We start from the raw sequence: 22,425 nt of genomic DNA, 5'->3' as shown, positions 1-22,425 counted from the left end.
TTGTTCTACGCCTAATATTGTCAGCACAACTTCTCTCAATAGCAACTATTAGCAGTATTTAGCCTCTATCTTATACGATCGTGTTGGTCGTGAACATTATAAATAAAGTCGTTTCGAGATGTCTTTTATGCAAGGTGGGTGCCAGGTCTCAGAGTTACGGGCATGCTTATAATAACCTTTACTTAAAAATAAAACGTAAAGAATAAAACAGCAGTCAGGGTAAAAGACTACTGCTATAAAGCAGTGTACGATTAGCACGTACACAGCTGAACCATGAAGAGCTACAAAAGAATATGTAGTTTAGTTTCTAGTGGAAGTTATTCCAAATCGTGTGAAAACCCACGTGCTACGTAAAACACGTCATTCCATGAGTGGTCAATCTACGTACTGCAGCCATAGATTTGCCTCATGTAAGTTCAGTAGGAAAGTGCGCGCGCTGCACCGCTAGTGTTTCGCTGCGTTGCTCTAGTCACTCGGGTGTCAAAGCCATACTGCTCTAGTAATGAATAATTACAGTCAGCGGCGCAGGTCACTGTTCCCTACACGTTACTACGATGGTGAGCAATATTTTGGCAGAAGTCAGCAGTATTATTGTTTCTTTATTGCACAGCTCTTAGGCGCCCGTTACTGCGGCGAGCGTCGGCGTAACCGAGCGAATGAGTGCTGCGGAGAATAGATTTACACCTCAGCGGGTTTAAGGGTCGGCGGGCCCGGCGGCCTAGCGGAGATGCCGCCGCGCATGTGCGGTTCGCTGGGGCAGCCAGCGTGTTTAGGGAGCAGGTCACTCGCTCGCTCGCTCGTATTCTCTCTCCAGAGGCCTGCGCGCAGCGGACCAGCGTTTTTGGGAAGAGAAGTATGGCGACTACCCGCACGAACGGCGGCATGTCGTTGGCGTCCGCTTCAAACGCGGCGCTGGCTTCCCTGCAAGCGAAAAAGCCTCGGGGGTGTTTCGCCACTGAAGAGGACCTCTGTATCCTGCGAGAGGTTTCAGAAATGAGGCTGGTTGGCGAAGATTTGAAGTGGGTGACCGCGATCGAGAACCTGAATCCGGTGTACTGATCGTTTCACAGTAACTTCAACCTTGTTCGACAGGCGCCACCGCAAAGTGCTCCGGTGAACCAAGCGAGGGATTACTGAGCTAAAGCTCTTCCTTTCGTGCGGCCCTCCGCTGCCGTCTCCACCCACCCACTGCTCTGTAAACCGACTCAGCTATAACTTTCCAATGAAATCAAACGTGGAGCGCAGGGAGAGATAAAAGAAAAGTGATAAAGCAAGAGCTGGGCGCAGCGGCACGATGCGGCGGAAAGCGGAGGACGAGCTGAGGGGACGTGGCCTGCGCATGCGCAAATTGCCGGCAGCCTAGGCATCCCGTAGCCCCGTGGGAGGTTTCATTTGCACTTCCGAATGGCGAGTGGTGGGCAGCGTGCCCTGTGGTGGGGAGGGCTACGTTCAACCGCGACATCAGCTGCTGAGGTCAGTCAACACCACCTAGACAGCACAAGGCCTGTTTACTCCGATCCATGAGGTAATGCTACTGGCCCGAAATTTCAATTGTAAAGGCTGGCGTGACGAAAGCGGTGACGTCAAAATCATCGCGGCTTACTCGGGAGCATACGCACTAGATTCTATGGCTGTAGGGCCAGTAGCATTGCGTCATGGATCGGGGTGAACAGGCCTTGTGCTATCTAGGTGGTATTGGATCAGTCCGCGGTACCAGCGTGTGTGACGAGGATCACTGCTCCTCCAAGGCGTGACGGCGATCGGCTGCGAGTACGGCTCGATGTGACCCTCCCTTGGGTGTTGTCGCCGCTGACACTGGTCGCACGACGTCCGCGCGACGAAGGGCCATTTTTGTCGTTCGTCGAACGAAAGCGAGAGAAGGAAAGCGTAGTTCCGCCCCAGACGGGCTTTGTGGCAACGATGGCTACGATATGGCGCCAGCGTAGCGCTCATCATCTCTATGGAAACAAAGCGCTGCATGAGCGGAGGTCTGTCTCCGGCCGCTGCTGTGAATCGCACCCACGCGATCTCCCGATTGGTGATCGAGGTAGACGCGCCACACTTCGCTCCGTTTGGAACGTGCTGCACGAGTCACATTGTCTGCGCCAGCAAATAAATCGCGAAATGAAAACACGTATAAAGCTGCGCTGAAATTTCGCATTAGGGCATATCGTAATCGCCGGTGAATTTTTTATCACGTGGTTTGCGATACGGCATAGCATATAATTGCATGCGTGCGTGTAAACCTCCGCCGTAAAGAAGCTGCATCAATGCCGTGCGGAACTTACTGCCCAAAATTAGCCATTCGTATTCTGTGCGATGGGCTGCTGTGTCCGTATGGGCTGGTGTGCCCGTACTTCTGAGCGCTTTCTCTCTAGTGGCCTTTGTCCCTGCACATAGCCACGGCAGATAGCGAGCATACGATGCTGACGCGGGGGCAGTGTAAGTTGAGCAGTTTGCAGTCTCTTCAACCAGGTTAAAGGGAAGCTGAAACGTTTTCCAGAAAAAATGAGTGAACATCTGTACATAATGGTTTTCAACCCTCCGAATTCGAATATCGTATCGAAATTGAGCGAAAGAAAGCGCAAATATATTTTATTTCGACGAAAAGTGCAGCAGCGGACACGCCCAGCTCGCGCTTCTCGTTTCGCCTGTGATTGGTCGGTGCGCCTGGTGACGTGAACTCTAGTAACCGACCGCTGCCGCTACACATGAAGCGCGGTGCCAGGTAGTTTGGTGCTGTTTTTCTGAGACGGTAATGGAAAATTTAGAGAGACTGCGCTTTTCTGAGGAGTTCGGCGTTACTCCCTACATGTACGAGCCGATTGCGAAGAGCCGGCCTCTCGAAGAAGCAAACGATGCTGGTGCGAACAGTGCTTTCGACGCGAACGAAAGCAAAGTCTTGGGATCTCCTCGTGTTGGAAATGCTCTTCGGCGAGTATGTTTTTTGCAAAGCGATCTAGTGATCTCGCCGATCTTTCGCCGATCTAGTGAGCTCGTTTCCGGTCAAACAACTGTAGTGTTGCGTTCCTGCATGCCTCCTCGTGGAACGTAAGCGGGGATGCGATCGTCGGCATTGGTGCGCTGTCCAAAGCTGTCGGCAATCCACAAAGACGGTTTAAACGCGTGAAAAGCTTCTCGGTTCAGGCAGTACGTGTAGTGACCTTCATCTGTTGACTACCACTCACGCTGACTACCACTCACGTTGATTACCACTCACGTTGACTACCACGCACGTTGACTACCACTCTACATACACGCAGACGCACCAGCAAAGGAATGCAGGGTCGATCGAAGCAGATTACGATGGCACGGACGCAGAAACAAGCGCGGTCAGGCACGGTCGCGGACGCTGCGAAGTAACAAAACACTAGAGTTGACGTCACAACACCGCGGTTTCCGGTCTCCGCTCCGCTCGCTCACTCGACGGGGGGCGGAGCTACAGCGCAATTTCAACCGACGATTATGTCGCTCCTAATTGAAAAAATACCCCCAAATTTTACCTACATGGTTTATAAGGTTCCCGCATCCGTATATGAGCATCTTATTGAATTCGACAGACTCTTCAGCTTCCCTTTAAGGAAGATGTAAGGGCCGCCCACGGCCGAGTTAGCCTGAAACAGAGTTCTGTGATTCGCGTGATGAGGACATAGGACGGATATGAGGACGGGAGCACACACCCGGGGGTATCGCAGCACCTGTGCCCCATCGAAGAAGATAGTTTTCGCGTTACGAAGATGGAGCTAAGGGAAGTATACGGGCCATCACATAAAAATGGAGAGAGAGTAATCTTGTCGGCTGTATAATTAGAGCAGTTATGACCGTCACCCTACATCCAAAGATGTGACTGTGCGTTTCTCTTCATTGCGAACAGAGCAAGCAAGCGAGTACATAACAAGACGGAAGATACTAGCTGTGCATTATTATTGCTTTTAACCGCTATCATGGTAAAAGGTAACTAATTAGGACATAATTTTTCTAGTCAAGCACTTCTTCTACAGCAACGCAGTTCAGAACTAGGGTTATCGCTCTCTTAACCTCAATGCTATCGCAAGTACAGGGGCTGAAGCCAGGCAATGTTCGCGTTTCTAATATCGACTGCAAGCATGCCGAGTCACGGGTAACATTTTCAGATCTTAGACACTCATTGTGATAAGCGATGGGAGGTGTCACGGCCAATTTTTTTATTTATTTAGGAATACTGTCACCCTCACTTGATAGTCATTTCAGGAGAGGAATTGTCAAAATAAAAAGATAAATTTTACCACAAACAATACAACGTTATACAGCATTGTCAAATACAAATTACAGGGAGGATGAACAAGTATACACAGTACACACAGAATAAATGTAAGCATGATCAATTCTTAATTATCCTGCTGCCTGTAATACAATTCTAGTACAGTACAAGATTCGTAAACATTTTGTGCTGTTACAGTGCAGTCCGGAAGGCCATTCCATATAATAATACGTGAAAGAAAGAACGAGTATTGAAAACCATCAAGGCGTGTTTTATAAGGCTGTACACCAGCACTGTGGTTTAAACGCGCGCAATTTGAAAAGCACCCCTCCCATTTTGCTTCCATTTCTCACTGGATGGTTTTCTGGCACTGCCGTCGTCAACTATACGAAAAGCTTGAGTGCTAGGTGGATATTGCGCAAAGCCTCAGTTTGGGAAAGACGTCGAATTTATGTTGAAGCAGGAGTCATGTTGCGATTGTCGGTAGGTTCCAATTTTAGAACACAAATAAAAAAAGATATAACTTACGGTCACAGTAAAAGTGTAGCTCACCAAGTAGTCGAGGCCTTTAGAACAAGAAAAATGCAGCGACGCCAACGCAATCGACCTTTCTATTGCTTTATGCGGTCGGAAAGTAGCCTAATAGGACGGTAGACATCACACTGCGTTAAGCTTGGTTCTGATATTGCGCCATAAGGTTGCAATTTTAAGTGTTTCGTCTGCTATTACAAACTATGTGCGTCCAGGTTCTACTTATATAAGCTGCTGTATGTGATGTAACAACGTCTATATAGTTAGCACGTGTCCTGTATTCTCTCCGTTCGACCCTGTTGTATGTCATGGCCGTCGCAGTGTAGGTACTGGGATGTAACATCGTGCTTGAACATTAGCTGTACCTTGCACCAAAGGTACTGTTCATTTAGAACTGGTAGGCAGCGCTCCATTAAAACCTTGCCTGCGCGCTGCAGGACAACAAAGCAAATGTATTTGTAATATTCAACAGCCTCCTTTCACTTTCGGTTTCTTGGAGAGACGCCGGTGCACGACCACGCCATCCTCAGTGCTGAAAGTTTATTATGCCCGTTTCTTTCTGTATTTGAGTGCTATACCAGTGCTGTCAGATAAGCGTTGCCTCGTTGGCATCGTCAGTGCTTCAGTTTGTGCTGATCTCCACTTAGCTTCGCTCCCCATATATACGACTGAACGTAGAAAGAAAAGCTTGTTTCGGATAATCCCGCGTTGACTCGCTTCAACCGCTTCGTAAGCCGAGAGTTTCCATGTTGCGAGGAAATGATCGATGTTTAAGGTGTCATCTTATATTGGGTGCCCTGATCTACTCGCAGCACTACGTCATCAGGGGGACAGCAAGGCAAGCGCAAGAGCACATACCGGAAGAAGTTGCAGTGCAAAATTGCGGCTGTGTGTGTGTGTATATATATGCGCTATATGATATCATGTAACTAGAGGACGTTTCAGAGTTTGAAATATGCATGCTTACCTAGTCAAAAGTCTATTCTACCGCAGCCACACCCTTCAATGTGTCAGCACAACCTGTGTACTTCACACCGAAAGCTTATGCTATTTGGCTATGCAGTAGGCTAACCTTTCCACGTATATGTGAATAATCTTTCTCCGCCTCTGTATTTCTATCAAATGCATTGTTTATTCAACAGCATAAGATAATTACCTCATTAAAGTGAAACGAGTTTGCTGCGATCCAAAACGCCAGCCTGTCTTTTCTCATCCATGCTAACAGCGGGAAAGAACAGTAGGAAGTGCGACAGCAACGCACTGCTTTAAGAACACTGCTGTGCTCTGAAGACCCCTCATTCGGAAGAAAATGGGCGCTTAACCTTAGGGTAATACGATCGTGAGATTTAATCGAAAATGCGAAGCGAGGTTTCAAACGCTGCGTGTGTGTGTGTGTAAGAGAGCGACAGAAGGGGGAGGGCGAAAAGGAGGGCCGTAGCCTCACTTCCAAAGCTGGCCTCTGCAGAAGAAGAGTCTCAAGTGGATCATCAAACCTTTTTCGTCCTATACTTTCGCGCGCTAACCGTAACGAAGTTGTGATCATACGCTGAGTCCATTTAGCTTCGTTTACGGCCCGCATTAAGAAGTTGGCACTCGTTTGATGGCCTCAGGGTCTTCGGTGCTTAATTTGCGATCGCACAACTGAGCCACTCAATCAGGGAGCGAGTTGTACCGCATAGCCAGGCCGCTGTCGTCAAGCGCGCGCGACTTTCCTGCGATAAAATATATTTGCCCGTTTGTCCCGCATTCAGCCACCCCTCGAAAAGGAACGAACAAACCGTAACTAGAGCACACCTATAATTTGAGGTAAACCTTTTGCACATAGAAACTTATGCGCCCGCTAGCTCTAGATATTAATGAATACCACGTTCAACGTTATACCATCCATTAATTGAGGCATTACTTTTTTTGCGATTATGTTTCCTATGACCCGATGCTCTTGTAGTCACAGAACATTATGCGAGCCATCTTCCTCCTTGGTGAAGTTAGACACATTATTCACTGAACTGAGTCACTCGGCACGTATATCGTTGCAGTATAAAAGATTCATTTCTTATGTTTGCCTCCTTGCCTCACCGGTGCTAAATGTACAGTATTGAGGGGAAAAAACATACTTTGCTTCCATGCAGCAGCATCCGGTTCCAATAAACGAGTGAATTTATTTATTCCGGATGAGAAGCAGAGTAACTACGACGTGACATTCAGAAGGTTTAGGAGTTGTAACATTTTGTAAGTTTCTCATGCAATTAATCCTAATTTTTATGGTCATTATATACCGCACTTGAGTACGCTCACTCTGATCAGGAACAAACGGAGTCCACTGAAAGTATACACGCGACATTCTAACGCTGGTTCCACCCATGCCTAACACCCTCAACGTGGGGCAAGATGAAATTTCCGATTGGGTCAAATCATTTTCATTGTTTTTCTTGTTGCAAGTAAGCAAGATTTTAGCTATGGCAGAGGGCACGAAAACTGCGTGAAATATTGTTTAATAGATTTCAGTGATAGCTTACATCATCGCGAACGTAGGGTTAGATCACTCTTCAATTTTGCACAGTGCAAAATTTATTTTATAGCATTTAGGGTAAATGTGTTTGTCACGGGGTAAACCAACACCTTTTACGGGTTCTAAATTGGTAGCGTGCGCACGAATACCCTCGAGTATGAAGTTCACCATAATCTCACAAGCGGTTATGCTCCCTCTCCCCCGCATCCCAAAGTGTTGCGAGCACCCCTTCATTTCCAGTGTGGCGATGCTCACCTATCACACAGAAGGGGCTTCGGAGGAAGCGTAGCCTCCCCATCCACCCTTGGTACCTGGACCGGCAGCCTGCCGACCATAGCCGGCAGAAAAACTCGATGCTGAACCAGATGACCATCACGATCTCCTGCACAAATAAAGGGAACGGGGTGTTTATCAGATACGCATTAACACAGGGCTTCAAAAGATCACATCCGAGAGTTGGTGGCATATTAAGGGTCACAAATGCTGCGAATGGCGCCTGCCTGCAGCATGCGTTTAAATCTTCTATCCTTAGGATTCTTGATTTATCAACTATGTAGCCGGCAGTGCGATTGAACTTGCAAGGTAAGCTTCCCAGATATTTTCACAAGCGGATATGCCGCTGGATATGCCGTTTATTGTTGATGTGCGTAAACAGTCGTTGTATTGTTGACCTCTTCTTTTTTGACAGTGTAATACCGCAGTCACATGCTAGCGTTCGAAGACCATTAAACAAAATGTTATTGAAATGCGCGTACCTAATCCACTCGTCTGTGTCAAATCTCTGGTAATAGGGAGGCAATGCGGCTCGTGTACTTAAATGATTCTTAATTTTAAAGGCCTTCGAAATACAGCACGTGGCTGCCATTTAATACATAACCTGACGCCATTTCTTGTATTTACATGTGGGCCTAGACTCAAAACTGTACTTCGACTTTACTGAACAGAGCCCAACGCCGTCTCACGACAAAACAAGACAGTGCTATTAGATGAAATTATGGCTATTCCTATACGAGGGGAATTTGCTTGAGAATCGCACCTCTATTCGAGCGAATTCAAACCCAAGCTGAGTTTACCTGATTACAACACTTTTCTTCAGAAATCGATCTGGCGTTTGACTGGAGCACTGAGACCACTTCATTGCAATGATAGCATTACCTTCCTGTTTCCTACTTTCACCAGTAAGCGGTCCAGATAAGGCGAGATGCTTAGAGTATTGACGAAAGGAAATGCAGCGAAGAGATGGGGCCGGTGTTGGTGCATCTATGCATAACGTTGCAATATAAATATGAATGCTTTAATTAATATAAAATAGAGATGGACAAAATCACACACAGGCATCAGTGCGATAAAACATGAGTAGCTTAGGCAAGGCTATCACTCGTTTCCCTGTTTCAAGGGGGGGGGGGGGAGGCGTGATAACTAATCAGTCGTTATCATTGAGAAAGAGTAGCGTAAAGAGTGGAGCATGTTTTAGAATACGGGATAAAATAGATTTCGAAAAGCGAAGCCTTTGTTTCCACACGAATATTGTACCATAACTTCAGTTTCCAATTCGTATTTACGAATAGAGAGCTTCAAAAATGTCTACCGCCTTAAAGACTCATCTGCACAGATCCGTAGTAAGGCACCCTTCGCACTACTGTGGAGGAACCTAGCTATCAAATGAGTGCAGCAGTACAGTGGCGATGTCATTTTTTTTCCTCTTCTCTTTGAGAGTCATCAGAGATGGAATACATGCATGGTCCGCGAAGATTTCCATCTCGGTAATAAGGGTTGCATTCAGCAAATTACCAATGTAGCGACTTCCACTAGCGGCACTACTTACATGCGTGCTAGGACATATCCATTATCCCCATTCGTCTTAGTAACCGTATGCCAAGAAAAAGGAATGTCTCGTTCCATCCACTCCACGCACACTATACTCCTGAAAGTCAGTGAAGCATACTTCCAATACAAACATATAACAGGCTAGTTACGTGTAAGGTGTAAAGTCGCGCATTAGCCGTACATTAGTGTGAGGTGACGTTTATTTTCTTTCATTACCCAAACCGAGCCTTGGAAATTATATTTTGCATTCTTGATTCGTAGCTATCTATACTACATAGACATGAGAACCGTTAGTCCTTAATATATATATATATATATATATATATATATATATATATATATATATATATATATATATATATTACGCCGAACAACAAATGCAGTGCCAGAAGGATATGTTATGAACGAACGTCAAGTAGGACAGCAACATTTATGAAAATTTTTTGCGCAATTTATATTTCAACCTTTGAGATTCTCCAGGTGGCGTGAAATGCGATCTGCTAAAACATCGCACAGCACAGCGAAACAGATGGGGAACGGCACGAGCGCTGCCTATGAACTATCACTTGCCGATTCATTCAAATAGAATTGAATGTACAGCACGAACACAGCATACGCACGCGATACCGCGGAATTAAAATGAAAGATCAGACTGTACAATACTACTCATCAAGCAAACGTTAAACCTACACACACACATACTTTTGCTTATCACATGAATTATCACATGAGTTTAGTTGATCATAACATTTTATTGGATAAACTAAACTATTATAGAACACGAGGAAAGGCATTATCTCTTGTCAAGTCCTACTTATCTAACAGAACACAAATTGTGAAAATTTATACCTTTTCTTCTAAGGCTAGAGCTGTTCATTGTGGAGTGCCACAGGGAAGTATTTTAGGGCCTTTGCTTTTTAACATGCATCTGAATGATACAGTCAATATTAACTCTCAGGCAAGGTTTATTATCTATGCGGACGACACGAGTACATTTTCACTGGTAATAACATTCATGTTTTTATAGAACAATGTAACAATGCAATGAAATCCTAAGTGGAATGGTCGAGAGTGAATTTAATGAAGATAAATACAAACAAATCAAAAGCAGTTATATTCAGAGCAAAAAAATAAGCAAATACGTCCCCATCAAGACATTGTATTAAACTCAAGGACTATTGAAATAGTCGAGTCTTTCAAATGTCTGGGTGTCATGTTTTCAGTGAACATGTCATGGGACAATCACGTCAAATAGGTTCTAAGCAAAATAAGCAGAATAACTCGTGTAATAGGCTGTATGAGATACATTCTTTCCACGCGTATTAAGCTCTTGCTAGACAATTCACTTTTCCAATCACATTTAAACTATTGCCAATTAGTATAGGGTAACACAACATCCAGCAATCTAGAACCTATTCACCTGTTACAAAAGAAGTATCTCGAGCACGCATATAACGCTTGCTACACAGCATCGACAATAACCTTCTTCAACAATTCTGGTGTGATTCCAGCTCACAATCTCTACAGATATCGTGTGAGTCATGTATATAAACTGGAAAGCCATCGAAATACCAGCAACCTGAGTGCTCTAACCCGACTTCAGAGAAAAGCTACAAATTACGTTACAAGACACTTTGAGGATTGGTTAGTAACAACTCCAGGTTCAAACTAAGGAAAACAATGCCTTAAACTCATAATACCAACACTGTTAAATTACAATAATTCGGTGCGACTTGATCTTTTTACGTCATCATCCAGGGAACTGAAACTGATGCATACGGTTTCGATGTGATATGTGGTAGCATTTGTATCTGTGTTTTTGCATTTTTTACATGAAGTGTGAGTGCGAAAAATGTCAATGAAGTTAAATGTACAGCTATATGTACGTATGTACATGTATGTGCACACATGTTATGCTGCCTCCCTGCAGACACAGGGATTGTAGACACGTCAAGCTGTAGAATGATAGCTTTTTATCTACAGTCCCTCCATCTGTAAATGAACAGGATGGTAAATAAACAATTTCAATTTCATAGATCTGGCCGCTGGGCCTAGTAAACTCCATCTTAACGAAAAAGTGGGCGAAAAAGACGTATGCGACAAAAAGAGAAACGACAAACACGGGCGTCCGTGTTTGTTCTTGCTTTCTTTGTCGTTTCTCTCTTACTCGTCTACGTCTTTTTCGCCCACTTTTTCGTTAAGATGGAACCGCACCGACTCGCCCAGCAGTCAGTTTTGATCAACTAGTAAACTCTAGCTGGAACCAGCGTATAGATTAATGAAAACAAAATCTTCGACTTTGAACTCGCCAGCACAAACTTGTACTCTTTAGAGTGTGATAATGCGCTTGGGGCGTAAGGGGACTGGAGAGAAACAAGAAAATTCTATACGGGGTTCAAAGACGGCTGGCTGTTTCATTTTTGTTTACCTTTTTTTTCGTGGAAAAAGGACTTTTTTATTGTGTTTGTTATTGTCTGGGGCGTGATATATCGTCTGCTCGCCAAATATACGCGTCTGGCTGGAGATGAGGACCAATATTATTTTAAGCAAGCACGTTACACTAACATGGCGTAACACTCATGCACATGCACTGCTGTAATTCTGCCCAAAGTAGGGAGCAAGTCATCACAGGCGAACTAAATATCAGGTTCCAGTTAAGCAGACTTCCTAGTTACGCAGGAAAGACTCCTAAGCTGCCGGCCCAATTATTGCATTTCGGCAATAGACTGGCAATGGTTGCTTGGCAGCTCATCACAGCTCTCAGACATCACACGCCGCATAAGCCGGCAGGAAGGTGTAATGAGCTTCTCGTTCACTGCAGTTGAGGACGGCATTGAAACCCACTGCTTAAACAGTTGTCCATATTGGAAACGATAAGCATACATTACCACGACCCAAACATAATGCACCTTTGCCGCAGGTCGTCCAATATACCTTCGGCAAGAACGGCTGGTGCTAATAGTATGCAGTCTGCCTAAGCCGACATGGACTATACACGGCGATTCACTCGCCTTAATGAGGACCCGCAGTGACAGCTTTAGCGGTTCATTATACGCACATGGACGCAAGCTACCCAACTACTGAGAAACAAACTGCTCATCTCATTAACCTTCCGCTTAGGGTTTAGCAGCACACAATGTTAAAGTCAACACGTCGCTTTAATGTGAGACGACATGGTGGTATACTCACTTTATGCTATACCAAGTGCTAGCATGAAAATACCACCGTATTTTTAAAATCTGTCACCGTTACCGCTGCGGAGTTAACTTTGCAATCTGCCTTGGTACGCTTCAAGTAAATAGCATCAAACAATCTGGTACCTTGGTTTCACACCAAGGAATATCGTATCGTTATTTGTATTGCGGAAACAGCGACAGATTCCTAAACACGTGCCCTAAGTTCTGCGAAGTACGACCTATATTTATTTAACTGAATCAATATAGGCCTGTACAGGAGGCCTTTTCTTTATTTTTTTCAGTGTCATACGCTAATACGACTCAAGCAAAGTGACCAATAATATGCTAGAGTGTCTTCCAAGGAATATAGGTAGGGTTTCCATCATTTCTATAATTTATACTTCCTTATTTTTCGATGATAGTGAAAATAAAGAAGTTAATTATGAGAACATCTTCACGAACCAAGTTTGCTATGCTAAATGTGGAGAAATAGGACACCAGGTGCGGGGATAGGATGCACAGCTTGTCGTGAGGTTTTGCGCCAGGTGCGGGTGTAGAGTTGCTAATGAAGTGTTCGCTTGTGAAGAAATTCTTCAGGCAAGCAAGTTTAGCGCTCTATTGGGAGATACGCGCTGGATATTATATTGCGGACATATGCATAGCACATGCCTGATGCCTTTCTTAATTTGGGGGGCAGGGGAGGGAACCAGGGCGAGCCATGCCAATAAACAAAGGATAAGCTGTCGCAAACCCGGATTTCATTCATTGGCAATAGTCGTATATTGTTGTATGCAACTGAAGCGGCTGGCCGTGCGACCACAAAAAAAAGGTCTAGGGTGCGCTCATGGCAAGACGGGCGAGTAGGTTCGGTATGAATTAGGTATTCGCTGTTCATCACATTCAAACACTCCCAAAAAAGCAACGTCCACACTGATTTCAAGGATCATTCAAATTTCTCGGCATAGCTCGTGAACTGTGTACTACATGTATATAAACGTAACATGAGAATAAAGTTGTGTCGGTAGAATAACGTTTAATCAGTGGAGCATACAACAAATCATTCGTCATGAAGTCGTCGTCATACTATCTTCATCACCATTGTCATCGTCTTGCTGGTGTCGTCGAACGTAATTTTATGTAACACAGACTAAATTGTTCGCCTTGCACGAGCGTGTCCGTTCGTTCGCCTTCGCGAAGCCCCCTAAAAATGTCTGATGACCAGCTACCTGCAATGTTCTTCGCATAACCACGATCGTCGCAGTGCTTGGTGTCTGCAAAATTTCTTTGTACCCAGGGTGCGTGCTATGGGCAACCAACGCTGAAGCTTTGCTTGCCAAGAGCAGCGCCGTATCAGACAACCTGGCGAGTAGAGGAAACAGCTTTCACTAGCACACGCCGCAATTTCCCCTCAGCAAATTCGCCACTCATATCGAGGCACATGTGTTTGGCTTCTGAACTGACCGCAGCATCGCCGTTCTAGAACGCAGAAACCCGTACGCTCGTCACAACGCGCATAATACGGAGAGCACTTGACTGTACGCACCGGGATAAAGCGAAGGCTGATACAGGTCCCCGTCTGTTACTGTTCAAAACAACCGGCCATTTTGGTGGGCCTAATACTGGACGGTGTCAGCATATTCCAGTTGGACACTGTTATTAATATTATATTGTTTTTATTATTGTTCTTGTGGTCGTCGTCGTCGTCGTCGTCATCGTTGTTGTTGTTGTTTATTCGTATCGCCTTAATATGCCGCAAAAAGGCGGTGACAAATAGTCACCTAGCCCACTTGAATTACTATGGTCACTCAGTTACTCAGGTTACGGTTGTATGATTTACTCAAACCACCATAGCGCCGCCTGGCGAGCGCTTGTTCCCCATGTGCAGAGGAGATAATGTAGATGAAAATTTTCTCCATGTTTCAGGGCGCATTCGTGGCACATGTATCAGCACACCTTTTTTTAGCTCTGAGCAAAAACAGAGGTTAGCTTAGTTGGTCGCAATCGATAGCGTCTGTACGTTAGGAAAGGTGTTGCTGCGCGTGCCAATGGGGCCGCACATACGAGGATGAATTAGAAAGTATTTGCCCCTATTCATTATTAGCCAAGGTAACGTACATACAGGTAATCACATATATACGTGGAATCTACGTGCATTGCACTATTTTTCAACATAGTCCCCACACCGGTACAGAAAGTTGTCCCGTCGCAGCACTAAATCTGAGGTACCACTGGGGTAGAATTCGTCCCACTGATTGTGGAACTATCATCGAACTGCTGCATTGGCTTCATCATTGCACGTGAATCGCTGTCCTATCCGGAAGTTCTGAAGCGGACCAAAAACATGGGAATCCTTAGGCGCGAGGTCCGGACTGTGTGGTGGTGGTGGTACAGACTCTCCCCGTTGTTGTCGTCAGTAAGCGCCGCCCGCGGTCTCACCGAACGCTCATTGTCTTGCAAGTATTCACGGCCTTTTGTGAGCTCGCGGCAGGACCACCTCACACTTCTCAAAGCGAGACACCTTTCCTCATACGTGAGCTGCATTTCCCTGTGCATATATCTGTGGTCGGTCGTCATTTGTTCCAACGAAAATCAGTCACACTTTGTTGCCAGAACGTCGTGGACGTGTAAAGCAGAACCACCGTCTTCAACAAATTACAGCAGCGTCGTGCCGCCGACCTACCGGCAGATAAGGCCGGGCCGGTCCAAGGAACGTCAACCGCTGGGAATGGATGTCTTGACTTCGCATTTACAGCAGTAATAGGACTAATCAAAGCAAATAGGGGCAATAACTTTCTGATTCGCACCTCGTATATTAAAATGTGCTTGGAAAAATAAGTAACATTTAGCGCTTTGTTTCCTTTTCAGTGTACTTCCTTCATTCTTGTTCTTTCGTAGTATTGGGACACAAATTTAAGTATATTTAGTCAACTGGGAGGCTGCAGAATTGTTTTCATTATCACTTTATACGAAATCCTGTGCAGCCGGACTGGCTGTACATGAAGGGGTTGTTTCCAGGCATCCTCACCCCACTGAGTCATCTTGCACTGTCACTCTGGAGAAACGGACACGATTCGGTATTAATGACCAGAAATGTTCAACCTGTAGGCCTTAATGCCCTCTATGAAACTATGACCGCAACCGTCAGCGGAAAGAAGTGTGCGCCGGATTGATTGTCCTGCAGCCAGCGTTCCCGCATCGACCGATATTGCGCTAGATGTAAGGAAATTATTACCAGTGTTTCAGCAAAAGCACACTGCCAGGAGAAAGCAGTATTGCTTAGAGGGTCGTCAGTCTTCCTAGGGAGTGGTTTCAGCTCAGGGTACGCTGGTACTAGAGGACTCCTCTATACGGTACGATGATAGTCCGCGCTGGGCTGAAAAAGCATAAGAAAGCTAGGCACAAACTTTTACGTAATCTACTAATATAGTGGTCGCGATATACGACGCCTATAGCCAGCTGCATGTATACGAGCGGCGGAACGCACGTCAGCACGCAACGAACGCAGAGGTGCAATCTGTCTTTATTTCGCGCGTCTCGCGCAACGTGGTGCTGGCGCTGCAATCGCGAGCGCACTTAAGGCGCGCCGCTACAACGCTGCCCCCGTGGAAGAGAAGGACGTTTTATGAGGTGCGTTTCGCGCCGGTTAAACCGTTTAACTTTCGGAAAGCGGAACCTAAACAGATGACTTCGGCATGTATGCAGGTTACGCGGTCGATGGCTACAACGTTCGTGCGGCTGTTTACTGTCACAGTGAAGGTCTTGTCGGTACGCCCAAGCACCTTGAAAGGGCCTTCGTACGGTGCCGTAAGATATGGCTGGATGTCTTCGCGTCGCAAAAAGACGTGACTTGATGCAGCAAGGTCTCTGCTTACGAAGACATTGTAGTTGGACGGTTGTCGTTTGGGCGTTGGTCGCAGACGTTGACACAGGTGCCGAAGCTGCTCAATGTTGTCAGGTGGTGACAGGTCGGGGGAAGGAGCCGGGGCGAAGAAATCACCGGGCAGGTGAAGGGAGGTGCCCACACCATTTCAGCTGCAGTGCACCCGAGGTCTTCTTTAATCGTCTTGCGAATTCCTAGCATCACGAGGGGAAGCTCGTCAACCCATAAAGTTCGGGCGTTGCGAGCGATGAGTGCAGCCTTCAACTGTCCGTGCAGTCGTTCGACCATTACATTTGCGGAGGGGTGGTATGCCGTTGCGTGGACGTGCCGTACACCGAGGATACTTGTCAGTGTTCTGAATATTTCGGAACTGAAACTGACGGCCATGGTTCGTAATAACTATACTGGGGCAGCCGAAGCGAGAGGTTCATCCGGCGACGAAATACAAGGCTACGGTGGATGCCGTGACATCGTGAAGCGGGAATGCCTCGCGCTAGCGTGTATAGTGATCCACACAAGTGAGTATGTGGCGCTTTCCTCGCGATGGCCGGAGTGGACCGACGATGTCAATGTGCACGTGGTCAAAGCGACAGTCTGGCGAGCGGAAGGTTTGAAGGGGAGATTTGGTGTGTCGCGTCTTCTTCGCACGTTGGCACTGCAAGCACTCACGAGCCCAGCGGCAGACGCCTTTGTTGACGCCGCACCGCGCAAAACGAGACGTGATGAGGCGTTGAGTGGCGGGGATGCCAGGGTCGCTTGCTTCGTGCGGCTTAGTGAAGATTTGACGACGATATTCGGACGACACAAACGGGCGCGTGCAGCCAGAAGGCACAGCACACACAACTCTACCAAAGGAGGAGGGCAGCGGCACATCAGACAATAAGAAAGAATTAGAGCTTGCGCGCAAGTCTCGAAGCTGACTGTCACTACGCTGTGCCTCTGCAATTGCCTCGAAGCACACAGCATTAGATGATACGACACTTACGCGAGAAAGGGCGTCGGCAGCAGCGTTGATGTACCTTAGGTCGACGTTGAATTCCGAAATGAAATTTAGATGCCGAATTTGCCGGGATGTATAAGCACTGTGGTTTCCACGGAAAGCGAATGTCAGTGGCTTATGGTCGGTCAGCACGTGGAATACGCTACCTGCCAGTTGATGGCGAAAATGCCGAATTCCGAGGTAGACGACGACACGTTCATGGTCGAACGTGCTGTAGCGAGTTTCAGCAGGCTTTAGTTTCTGGGAGAAGAAGGCTAGTGGGCACCACGTGTCTTGCTGGAACTGCTGAAGGATGGCACCAACGGCGTTGGAGGAAGCATCGGTGACCAGACGCATTGGTGCGTTGGGTAAGGGATGCACGAGCATTGTTGCGTTGGCCGGAGCAATCTTGGCTTCCTCAAATGCTGCGTCAGCTGCACTTGTCCACTCGAGAGGGACTGACAGTGCTTTAGTTGGCTTCAGCGTGTCGGTCAGCGGTAGCACAATACGAACCACATTAGGTATAAAGCGACGGTGAAAGTTCAGCAGTCCTAGAAACTCGCACTGCTTTCGAAATGAAGTTGGACGAGGAAAATTGCTCAGTGCTTGAACTTTGCCATCCAGGGGCTGGACTCCTTCAGGTGTAATGAGGCGGCCAAGAAATTCGATATTGTTGACGCCGAAAACACACTCTGCTGTGTTAATGGTCAAGCCGTGTTCCTGGAGTCGTGTAAAAAGCTATCGTAGATGATCGGCATGCTGTTCAGGTGAAGAGCTACCCACAAGTAAGTCATTGAGGTAAGCGACGACGAAGTGTAGGCCGCGGGTCACATCACTGATGAATCTTTCGAACGTTTGAGTGACATTGCTCAACCTGAGCGGCATGCGGACGTGCTCAAATAGGCCAAAAGGTGTCGCAATGGCAGTCTTTGGTATGTCCGATGGCTCAACAGGAATGCGGTGGTAAGCTTTGACCAAGTAGATCTTGCTGAATATGGTCGTACCAGCGAAGTCGTGGACATGGGTAAGTGGATACCGATCAGGGAGAGTGCGCGCGTAGAGTGCATGGTAGTCACCACAGGGATGCCAATCACCTGGGTCACGCTTCGGAACCATGTGCAGGACGGATGACCAGCTGCTTGACGATGGGCGAATGATGCCAAGTTGCAGCATATGTTGAAATTCCCTGCGTGCCGTAGCAAGGCGGTCACCCATGAAGTGTCGTGGTTTGCTGAACATGGGAGGTCCGGTTATTACGATGTAGTGCCTAACTGTGTGTCGCACCGGTAGTTCTAAGTTTTTGGGTCTTGTAAGTTCAGGAAAATCAGACAGGATTGAGCCAAACGAGCATGCTTGTAAGTTCGCAGCCGTTTGCACAGAGGTCGACAAAGGTGCGAGGATTCCCTGCGCGGACAAACTGGTCGTACAGTCGACAAGGCGCCGTGAGTGGATGTCCACGTTCAGGCCGAAGTTAAGAAAGTCCGCTCCAAGCATGGCGAAGCGCACATCAGCGACGATGAATATCCATCGAAACGTGCGGCGCAGTCCTAAGTCGATGGTGAGCGAACGCTGTTCGCAAATGTGGCGATTGTGCAGCTATTTACCGCTTGTAACGACGCAGTCCTTTCAGCTTGTTGTCTGTCGTGACGTGAGGCAGGGATAACGCTTACCTCGGCGCCAGTGTCGACCAGAAAACGACGTCCCGTTATTCTGTCTGATACGTATCGCAGGCGGCTTCGTTTCGCTGTGAGGTCGGCGGAAAGCATGTCAGAACCCAACGAACGCAAAGGTGCAATCTGTCTTTACTTAGCGCGTCTTGCGCAGCGTGGTGCTGGCGCTGCATTCGGGAGCGCGCTACGGCGCGCCGCTACAATTAACATACTCCTACTCACACGCATGCAGAGATCTGTACGGATGCCTAAACAGAAGTCGACAACAACCCCACCGCCGCTTCCTACTATGGAGCGTCTTTCATAGCACACGTTATGAACGTCAAAACACCTTTGTTTAATGTCGTTGAGCGGACCCGGTTAGATGTTCAAAAGCAGAGTAAATTCCTGTAACCAAGTAAACAGAACAAGGGCGCGAAACGACTAATGCCGATCATTCTGGAACAAATCTAAGCGTGACGCCCTCATGTGTGCAGCGCCGACGAGCACTAACCGGCAGCCCCAACTTCACATGACTCGCCAATATGCACGTTGTCGCGTGTACGCGGTATCGACCTCAGCACGGAAATACTTGTGTTATGCCAGTGCGAATGAGTGGGCGTACGCACGGCTTCAACATCTTATTGGTTCTTTTTAGCGATGCAAGTAACACGCCACATCGGCGAATACTGCCAGAGACCAAATGGCCTTTCTGCTATAACCTCTTCCAGGAACCTTTAATGAGGAAATGTCTGGCTGTAATTCTCTGCCCTTGGCCGACTTTTGCGTGAAAACACTTGCTAGCTTGTGAATGTGGAAGCCAATGAGAATAGTCTAAAGTGTTTTTTTTTTGTTGTTTTAGAAAGCTATTCCCGAAGATTGTATGGACAAGGGAACTGTAGCGCCAAACGTTGATGTAGTTTTTCAAGACGTAAGCTCTAGTTCAATTCTAGCAAAGTTTCGGTAAACTTCGTTTTCAAATTTCCTGAATCGCAGTTTTTCAAGCGCAGACTCATCATCTAAAGGAAGTGCACCGATATCAACCTGTCAACTACCGCCGCCGCCATCTCGGGCCGCCGCTGAGCTGTTTCGCCTACACCGCAGATCTAGTTTTCAGATATGCAGAACGTCATTTCTCTAAGTCGAATCCGGGGCCCTTCTTTTCTTCTTTTTTCTTTTTACGTCACGTCGTTGATTATGTTAATCGATTTGTTGAAGTGATGTACATTACCGGATGGTCTCATGGAGTACTTTCTAACTTAGGAGCGTTGAGTAAGCGATGCTAAAAGTAGCAGTGCGCCATGTGGCGGCGAATTTCGTTAAAAAAATATAATAAATTCTGAGGTTTTACTCGCAAATGATGAGCTACATCGTAGTAGAGCACTCCAAGTCAATCGCCCTAAGCTGGGGTCCTCGTAAGTGCACACAATGCACGATACACGGCCACTTTTGCTCTCTCCCCCGTTCCAAATGGAGCCGCCATGGGCGTACTTTAATCCCCTGACCATCCCTGGTGTTATTAGCTCAATGGCATAGCCATAAAAAAAAATTAAATTATGGGGTTTTACGTGCCAAAACCACTTTCTGATTATGAGGCACGCCGTAGTGGAGGACTCCGGAAATTTCGACCACCTGGGGTTCTTTAACGTGCACCTAAATCTAAGTACACGGGTGTTTTCGCATTTCGCCCCCGTCGAAATGCGGCCGCCGTGGCCGGGATTCGATCCCGCGGCCTCGTGCTCAGCAGCCTAACACCATAGCCATAAACGATCATGGCAGGTCAACATAGTTAAGCCGACAAATGGATTAGGTTACCGTTTTTTCGCCTTTAGGCTGTGAAGCGTGTATTTACATTACGAAAATAACGTTACCCAGTGTAAAGACCAGATATTACCCTGTGCTATTCTAATCCAATGGTGGAAATTAATGAATGCAGAAGTAAGAAAGACATCATAGTTTTCCTAAATGCATGCATTTTAACAAGACTGGGCGCCATTTATCTCTATCACAGAGTATGTATATCCCCAAAAAGAGCAGCGAAGCGCTTAAAGGTCTTTTAACTTAAGACGGCTCACATCAGCGTCTCAAGATTAGTTTGTTCGCAAAAATCTAGTCTACCATCAGGGATTGAGAGCTTTTATCCATTCACACTGTAGCTACGGCAGTCGATGAAGCGCCTGTTAGTCCTCTGCAAAGCCGAAATTATCGTATGCATGATTGCCTTCATTACAATGCGGAGTGGCTGGGCATCATGAAGCCACAGGTGGCACAGAAGCCTCGTCACCCTGGCCAAAGAGAGAGCTGTCCACACATACCTGATATATGAAAATCGCTGTTGGTAAACTTGCACGAGCTCGAATGTTCTGTCGTAATCTCGTGCGCCAGCCAACGAACCTTGTAACTGCATCTCTTCTCGACAGTAGCAGTGGTGTAGGTTGGACAACATTGCGGGCTGATTGGCCAGCTTCATCATGCATGGTCGATGCATGAGATGCCGCAACTAAAAAATAATAATTTGACTTTGGAGTTTCATGTGCCGAAATCAGTATCTGATTATGAGGCACGTCGTAGTTGGGGACTCACGATATCGTCTGACCACCTGGGGATCATTAACGTTTAGCTAGCGCGCGGTAGAGGCGTTTGTGTGTTTCGATCCCATAGAAACGCGGCCGGGATTTAATCCCGCGACCTCGTTCTTTGCAGCTCAGCGTCATAGCCTCTAAGCCACCTTGGCGGGTTGCGATACCGCAGTTGCCTGGTATCCTTTGGCATAGAAAAATGTCACTTTTATTTAACTGCGTGCTTGATAAAGTAGATTGGTGACCTCAACTAAATGCTGGTTACGTCCGTAATGAGACAACTACTTGACGCAAGGGACAGCTGCCTTAGAGTTACGGAAGATAGAGCATGACTCACGATGATTGCCGAATGATAAATTCGAGACGAACAACGGAGCTCTGCGAGTTCTGCAAGCGCTAATGGCGGCTAATGAGGCGTCTTGAGTTGGGTGCTGCATGACAGATCTCGCGGGAATGACGACTGCGCATGCTTTTGTCGCAGAGAAAATCGAAACTTAATTATAAGCATAAAGACATCAACTTTGCTGTTTATAGAGGAACATCAGCGCCGCCTGCTGGAAGTAGAAGGTTTTCTTACATATTGCCTGCTACGACAAGATTAAAAATATTTCAGAATATATTTACACGACGAACACTTATCAAAACTCCTTCTTTCAAAAAAATGTTAAGAGAATGGAATACTTTTTAGATGAATGGTAAACTTATCCTGTGATAAAAATTATGTGGTATTTTGTTTATGTGAATTGTGTTTGTATAGCGCACATGCTTTCCTTTGATGTTCATTGGTTGAGCTACGTGCTTATATATTTGGCGAGAGTGCATTTTCTTGGCGTGTACGGATGCAATGTCAATGATTTATATCATCCTCTATGTTGGTATATTGTAGTATACAGGATGTTTCAGCGAACACTTTAAAAAGCTTTTTTTTTTAATTGCCTGTGGCAGATAGCTCAATCATAGTTCAGGAACTGGTCTACCCAAAACTGCGGACATTACCTGCACAATACTTGAAATGCATAGTTGGTTAATTAACAAAACCTCACTAATTATGTTCT

At 46.5% G+C, this 22,425-nt stretch overlaps 1 protein-coding gene across 3 annotated transcripts in view; it reads right to left on the bottom strand.

The window, feature by feature from the left end:
• Positions 1-22,425, bottom strand: part of LOC135899233 (potassium voltage-gated channel subfamily KQT member 1-like) — a 307,969-nt gene that overhangs the window by 91,567 nt on the left and 193,977 nt on the right. For all 3 annotated transcript variants that reach the window (XM_065428502.1, XM_065428503.1, XM_065428504.1), the window contains exon 3: positions 7,536-7,662. In XM_065428502.1, the coding sequence (XP_065284574.1) occupies positions 7,536-7,662 (127 nt within the window). The remainder of the gene's footprint in view (positions 1-7,535; positions 7,663-22,425) is intronic.

Source organism: Dermacentor albipictus, chromosome 5 (assembly GCF_038994185.2).
Source record: "Dermacentor albipictus isolate Rhodes 1998 colony chromosome 5, USDA_Dalb.pri_finalv2, whole genome shotgun sequence".
In the NCBI taxonomy this organism is placed as follows: Eukaryota; Metazoa; Arthropoda; class Arachnida; order Ixodida; family Ixodidae; genus Dermacentor; species Dermacentor albipictus.
This window is presented reverse-complemented; position numbering and strand designations above follow the sequence as displayed.